The 7,993-nt window shown below is 39.4% G+C and overlaps 1 protein-coding gene across 1 annotated transcript; it reads left to right on the top strand.

Annotated features, from left to right (window-relative positions):
* Positions 1-1,376: 1,376 nt before the first annotated feature.
* Ermn (ermin) lies at positions 1,377-7,033 on the top strand. Its single transcript, NM_001008311.3, has 3 exons — positions 1,377-1,766; positions 2,351-2,443; positions 5,737-7,033. Exons 1-3 carry the CDS (start codon positions 1,529-1,531, stop codon positions 6,252-6,254), a joined length of 849 nt encoding a protein of 282 aa, NP_001008312.1. The 5' UTR covers positions 1,377-1,528; the 3' UTR covers positions 6,255-7,033.
* The last annotated feature ends 960 nt before the right edge of the window (positions 7,034-7,993 follow it).

Raw genomic sequence — 7,993 nt, 5'->3', positions numbered from 1 at the left:
TTCAGTAGACCAACTAAAGAGTCACGTGTAGTAAAGAGCAGAAGAATTATTCAATGTGGGAAGAAAAAAAGATCCAGTCATCCACTCAAGTTCATCTTGAGGTGCTAACATGACCTATGGGTTAAATGGGAACTATGTCTAACTGCTGCTATGTTGGCCAATCCATGGTTTTACCTGCCATGGTCATGGTTCCAGTGCCCCCTGAAAGGTGGTCTAATAGCTTTACAGAATTGTATGAAAACTTTTCCTGGGTGACAAGTGCCTTTTCTGGCTGGCACCAGGCTTCTCTAGCCATTTTCTCATTCCAAGAGGAAAGTCCTAAGGAAGTTCCAGTTCCTTGTGGTCTACTGTCTACTAGTTTGATAATTGAAAGGAAGGACAAATGCTTTTCTTCAGACTGTCTTCATGACTTCTAGGATGTTTGCCTCCCTAGGTCAAGGTGAGTGGTGCATGCTGAGAACAAAAATAAGTGAGCTTTTTTTACCCTGCTTAGATGAAGTTTAGATTTGAGTTGGTAAAAAGTGATCACTGTAAAATTACTTAATCATAACCAAATAAGGTCTAAAGGGAAAAATGTGGGTTAGGGAAGTATCAAGTTACCCAGAAATTGAGGGCTCAGAAACATTGTTTGGACCAAGGACTTGGTCTTGGGAAGGACTGAGCCTTCCAGAAAAGAGAGAGAATGTATTCCTTTAAAGGAGAAAAGGGGAGTGAACAGCAAATTAGTTTTAACCAATCACTGGAGGGCAGACTGCATCACAAATACCAGTATGAAATGCAAAGGGTAATTCTGATTGGAGCAAGGGAAAACTTCATGGGAAAATTATACCAGTATTTTAATAGATGTGAAGAAACTGGAAAATCAGCGTCCTGAGAGCACACAATGAAATCTGTTGCCAAAGTCATTTACACTCAAGTTGTCATGTTTACAGGTCCTTGAAAAGCTGGTTTTATTCTTTAATAGATGAGAAATGATGCCATTGTCTACTGCAAAATAGCTGAGGTTTTCCTCTGAACCAAATCTGTTCGGAAATGTTAAGCTGGTTACACAGAACTAATGTGCCTCAAGGTGGTCATTCTCTCTGGATTAAAGTCTGGGAACAATTGTGGCTCCTGTTACAAGGAAAATTACAATGGGCCATTATGGAAAGGGACAAAAATCTCTGTTCCCAGAGGGGGACTGACAAGCGGCAAGTCCCCCTCTGCATGCCAACACAAAAGGCTGATTGCTTCAGATTGCTTGTTTATGCAAATCAAAGGCAACATTAATTCTGAGACTGGAGCTGTGAGGTGGTGGGGATGTTGCTGATTGGCTGGATTTTGTTCCCGGGCTGGTAACCAAACTGACAAACCCTATCATATTCATTCCGAGCCCTGTAAACCTTTAGAAAGAATCTTGCCATTGCATGTCAGGCTGAGAGTTTAAGGTTTGGTTTTAGAACTGTAGGAACCACAGCATTAGAGCTTATCAAATATTTGCTCCCATACTTTCTCTGTTGCTTCCTTAACTCAGACCTAAGGGAACATCATGACAGATACTCCTGTGACACTGAGTGGCTCGGAGTGCAATGGGGACAGACCACCTGAGAATGGCCAACAGCCTAGCAGTCAAACCAGGAAGACAACTGATGCAGATGAGACCCAGACATACTATGGGGTTGAACCCAGTCTTCAACATTTACCTGCAAAAGAAAATCAAGAAGAAAGTGGAAACAGTAAAGGGAACGTGCTGCCCAGAGGGTCGGAAGATGAGAAGATTCTCAATGGTAAAGTATTCCTTTTTTCTCAGTTTATTTTTTTTGACTTACAAGCTTCTTGGAAAAACTGTATTAACTAATATTATATTAATAAGCTAAACCCAAGAAATACAGTCCCTTTTCTCAATGGGGGCTTCCTACCATTCTGACTCATAACTTAGGCTTCTCTGATAGCTCAGCAGTCCTGCTGTTTTCTCTTCTGAACCCCTGACTGTTTTCACTAGAAGAAAACTGAAGAAAAGTAGCCTCCTTTATTGAGCTATTACATAATTTCTAACTAGCAATCCAATGTTAACTACTGCTATAATTGTTAGAAGCACAGATCCACTGTTGTTTGAAAAAAGAGAGCTCAGAATTATAAGATCCCTTTCTATATAAGTCTAAAGATGTCTTCATCCATCTATCTATCTATCTATCTATCTATCTATCTATCTATCTATCTATCTATCATATATCAGCTGAGTGGTTATCATTGTGGAAACTAATTATTAAACAAATGCAATCAAATTTTAAAAGAATCAGAAAAATAGAATGACTTGTGGACCTTTAACCATACGTACTGGAATGGTTACATTGTTTGTGTTTCTCCCTAGAAAACACAGAGGAGAACCTCTTTGTTGTTCACCAGGCCATCCAAGATCTGTCTCTCCAAGAAACAAGTGCAGAAGACACAGTTTTCCAAGAAGGTAATGGGAATCTTAGTCTCCCAACATAACTGTCTGGCTGGATATGACATCATTGCATAAGATGTGTGTATTGCATGTGTGCTGCAGAGAAGCAGTCCCAAACAGTGATTTCAAAATCTCCAAGCTGCTAAGGGCAGATACCTGAGTCATGCCTCACCTTACCGAGCTTTCTAGATGGCTCATGTCCCGAATTGTATGGGTCAGTCTGACTGCCTGGCATGGCAAAGCAATAGCTATACCTTGGTAGGTTAGCCCACTATATCAAGCGTTCTCATGAGTGTCTGGCAGCTTCTGCGATGGTTAAGAAACAGGTTTAGTCTAAAGTTTCCTATTGACATTCGATCTAAAGTAACTTTATAAAACCAGCTACTATGTGGGAAAATTATATCTGAAAGAAGTACAGAATAGTTAACTATTTTTTGTCCAAAACATAGAAAAACAACATGCCCTGGAGTGGTAAGAATCATTTTGTGATCTTTACACAACCGTGGGAGAAAAAGACCAAGGAAGCAACAATGCCAAATTTCAAGTAGTCAGTAGACCAAGCTACAAAATCCTCTAAATATTTCTTCTAAGGAGATATTTACATTCAACTAATTTCTGAGCTCAGCGCAGGATAGAATTTATTAATTAATCATTCCTTCCCTCTCTAGAAGCTGTAAACAGCTTATCTTCAAATTGAAGCCAGCAGCATGTGGCACCTAACCAATTTAGTTTAGGACCCTACCAGGCAAAACAAAGGGGAAATCCCAAGGGACAAGAGAAGACCAGGTAAATAACAGATGTGAAGAACAGTGTGGTGACTGGGAATTTCAGAGTCTCTCCCTTTGCCTAGACAATTCCCAGACTCTCTGCTGGCCACCATGTAAGCAGTTATAGGAGAGCAGTTGCTAGTATCACAGAGGAATCACAGATAGACCATCTCAGGACAGGCGGAGGGAAAAGTTAAGACCCCACAAAATGAATGACATAATTTAGTTGCTCTGGTCTTTCTGTTTTTAATGTGACTAGTCCATCAAAGCAGGGCTCAGTCATCCACCTATAACTTCTTTATCAGTAATGAGATCCACTGTAAACAAAGGTTACTAGGACTGCCTTTCAATCAAGTGGAGGAGTGGGGCTCTCTTCCTATGTGACATGGTGTCACCAGTGAATTTGCCTCTGCTGGCGCCCTTTCCCTCTTAACACAGTACACTTCAGCTCTGTGACAGAGGTGCTGTGCCTTTCCTTTTAAAATGGCAAACAGCTATGCAGTCTACTAAGGAAACATGCCTGCCAAAAATCAGATGCTAAAAATATTGAGGAAAAAAAACATTAATCAATTTAAATGGAAGGATGATTTTGATAGTCTTGGGCCTGAGTTTTGAATATGAATGAAAATCAGTGTGTGTGTGTGTGTGTGTGTGTGTGTGTGTGTGTGTGTGCGTGCATGTGTGTGTGTGTATATGTGTGTGTGTGCGTGTGCGTGTGCGTGTGTGTGTGTGTGTGTGTGTGTGTGTGTGTGCATGTGTTGTTTTGTTTTGTTTTATTGCTGGGAGAACACACCAAATCATAGCCCAGTATCACCCAATTTCCAGTGTACACTTATTTGCAGTGTAAAGACTATCAGGTGGAGGACCGACAGCAGTAGTTTAGGAGTGAGAATGGTAACTCATGCTTGTGCCTCTATCATGGTCCATGGAATCTTGGACTCAGAGAAAGAAATAAAAGCTTTTGATAAAAGCAGCCTTACAGGGAGAACTGTTGGGGGAGAAAGAAGTTGGCAACGACCGTTCACCTTGTTTATAGGCTTTTGTGGCATAGGAAGAGAATAGTGAAGCCACACATTGTAGCCATGTTCTCTATGGTTTAGGTAACATTTTCCACATCAGCCTGCTATGTGGGCATATTAAGAAAAACTTCTGCTCTCTTGCCATTCATTCTTATACATTAAGAAATGCTAGAGGCATGTGTTAATATGATCCAGCTGTTTAAAAAAAAACTATAGTTCTTTAAATCTTCTAAAAGCCACAACATGGGACCAAATAACCTGTTACTCTGCTGTCATTTGGGGAAAAGAAGAACCTAACATTATATGTGTACAAGCCCAACATAAGTTTTAGATCTGGATCTCTATAAGTCAGTAGAGAGCCTAAGCCATGTTGTGTATGACCCAGTGGCTCACTTATGAATTCATGAGTTCTGAGTACCTAGGGACCTGTGATCTTCTGGGTCTTTTTAAAATATTTTATTTTTCTTTTATGTATAATGAGTGTTTTGTCTGCATGTATGTTAGTGCCCTCATTTCTCACCTGGTTCCTGGAGACCAGAAGAGGGCATTAGATCCTCCAGAACTAGAGTTACACAGAATTGTAGGCTACTATGTGGGTGTTGGAACCAAACCCGGGTTCCTCTGTAACAGCAAGTTCCCGGAACCACTAAGTCATCTCTCTAGCTTCCCTTTACTCCTTTTAATTTTTTTTTAAATTTGGTGTTATTTCATGTATATGAATGATTTGCATGCATGTGTGTTTGGGTACCACGTGCATGCCTAGTGCCCACAGAAGCCAAAAGAAGGTATTGGATGCCTTGGAACTGGAGTTAGGAATGGTTGTGAGATACCACGTGGCTATTGGGACTGAACCCTGGGGCTCTGGAAGAGTAGCTAGTACTCTTAACCATTGAGTCATTTTCTAACTTCACATAGAGACAGTATCTATGACTGAGTTTGACTGGACATGGGCAGATATCATTTACACACTGGAATAATGTGTTTTAGCCTAAGGTATTGATTGCATTGTCCTTGTGGGATCTATTTGTAGACGTGAAGTAAATCCAAACAGTTTTACTGAGTGTGTACATATATACACATATAGCATATATACATATACACATATGTGTGATCTGCATACATACACATATACATAAACACACATATAATTTTTGCAAGAGAAGAATTTTTAGTGTGCCTCAGAGAACATTAATCTTCTAAACACAGCAGTCAATGGCAATAGAATTCCAGTCAAAGGAGGTTGTGTTGTAAATGTTACTGAAAACACATAATACTCGTTGCCATTTTAAAAGCTTAAATGATGAGATAATTATTTAACTATATGAAATGCAATGTTTTGCAAACACTTTTGACTGTGAAACCTATTTGATTGTCTAGACCTTATCAGGGAACCTCAAGTCACAGTCCAGATGGCACAAGTTGGAATCTCTGTGTCCAGAAGAACGGCTTAGAGTATTACCAAATAGCAGTTAGGTGCTCTGAAAGCCCAGCATGTCTCACCCGCTAGTTTATTTTGCTGCAGGGCATCCATGGAAGAAGATCCCTCTGAACAGCCATAACCTGGACATGAGTAGACAGAAGGAAAGAATTGTCCACCAACATCTAGAGCAGAGAGAAGATGAGAGCGCAGCCCACCAGGCAACTGAAATTGAATGGCTGGGGTTCCAGAAATCTAGTCAAGTTGACATATTGCATTCTAAATGCGATGAGGAAGAAGAAGTTTGGAATGAAGAAATAAATGAGGAAGATGTCGATGAGTGTGCTGAGGACGAAGGTGAAGATGAAGTTCGAGTAATAGAATTTAAGAGAAAATACAGAGAAGGTTCTCCACTAAAAGAGGAAAGCCTTGCAAGGGAGGACTCCCCACTAAGCAGCCCTAGTTCCCAGCCTGGGACCCCCGATGAGCAGCTGGTGTTAGGAAAGAAGGGAGATATCGCCAGGAATTCTTATTCCAGATACAACACGATATCCTATCGGAAAATCAGGAAAGGTAACACCAAACAGAGAATTGATGAGTTTGAGTCAATGATGCACTTATAAACTAACTGGGACTGAGAAATGTCAGGAGCATTAAAGAGAAGCTAACTTCTAACTTCCTTCCACTGAGATATCTTCCACTGCCTTATTTGCAAGATGTGCAAGCTTAGTATCTTTTTCACCATAAAGCAATGTGGAAATAACCATAGACCAAACACATTCTGGTAACTTCAAACCAACAAGCTTTAAATTCATTCCTGGGTTTTTGCTTTAAAAAACGCATAACTAATATAGGATCAGGTAAGCATTGTCCCAGAGCCTAGCCTGGTAGAATTTGTATTTAAAAACAGTAATAGTAAGAGAGGCAGTCAAGGGAACGAGGATAGTAGACGTGATTCTCATAATTCTTTTGGTGTCTTTCTTTCTTCAGGCCAATGAGAAGCCTAAAATTAAACCCCACCTCCATTAAACATGGTTTTATAGATCCTGTTTTTTTTCTTTTCTATTTATTATAAAAAAAATATTGTATCTTAAGTAGGTTTCCTTGGCATCTACTGAGTAAAAATTCAGCAGATCTCCTTTCTAGCTGCAACTGTTCAGTGAATTTCCTCACTAAAAGGTTAAGCAATTGTCAGTCAGAATTCTGTTTGCTGAGTGCTGGTCCCAGCTTTATGCTTGCAACATGAATTAAACCCATTGCGAAGTTGATCCAGAGAGAGCCTAGATGACTGGTGAGCCACAGATTAGAGATTTGTATTGGATGGTTTTATTTTGTTACTGAAAACAAAGTCTTGTCTAGCACAATGAAATCATTAAAAATAAAAATGGCAATTTTAGCACAACTTTAAGAAAATGCCTTACTTCATTACCGCACCTTCTTGTATTAGCAATATCTTAAAATTGTTTTTATTCTTCTTAGAAATGAGAGACATTGGCAGTCATAACTGTACTAGTTACTATGAAAATGGAAAAATAATTATCTTAAACTATTTTAGAAGTAGAGTGTGAGCATATATTTTTAGGGGAAAAGCTGATAGTCATGGGGAATATTTAATTTATTGGACCAAAGCCCAAATCAAGAAGCTTAACACTGCACCTGTGGAGTGTCACCGGAGCCAACATGTCAAATAAAGCATTGCATATTTATGACAAGAGTGTATTTATACTCTCGGAAAGCTTACTCCACAAATTATCATTTTGTGATTCTGTATATATGGCTCTGAACTTTCCATGACCACAGATTAAAAATATCTTTTCGTTCCAAATAGGAAGACAATTCCTCATTGTCTGACTGTAATACAGCCTTCATTGTGCTATTCGTCCCATTGTTTGCTTCCTTCTCAGTTTGTGTAAAAACCTGGGCTGGTCCTGCTTAGGCGATTGCTTATTTATGTGTAACAAATCCCACACAGTCTCATGACAACTTCCTTAATTCTTCCTGGTCACATAATATATTTCCATAGTATCATATACTATTATGGAGAATTTAAAAGACTCAAGTTTGAATTAACCTGCTTCTTTTATTCTTCAAAGCAATCCTTTACAACCCAACCAAGTAAAAGAACTGGTACCCTAGAGTGTTGAGCCTGCTAAATTCACTTAGGACAAATGTGCATTTTCTGAGTAAAATGAGAGAAATGCTGTCTTCATTGATAAAGTTGGCTAGAAGATTGATAGACTGTCACAGTCTCTCAGTTTTAATTTAGAGCCTTTGGTTATTCTATAGAGACAACCTGTATGCTTCCTTGGATTCCTGATGAGTTCTGGCATTTTCTACTTAACCTCAAAGCCCAGTTTTATGT

The sequence above is a fragment of the Rattus norvegicus genome, chromosome 3 (assembly GCF_036323735.1).
Source record: "Rattus norvegicus strain BN/NHsdMcwi chromosome 3, GRCr8, whole genome shotgun sequence".
NCBI classification, from domain to species: domain Eukaryota; kingdom Metazoa; phylum Chordata; class Mammalia; order Rodentia; family Muridae; genus Rattus; species Rattus norvegicus.
The sequence above is the reverse complement of the archived record's forward strand: the minus strand, read 5'-3'. Positions and strand labels throughout refer to the sequence as shown.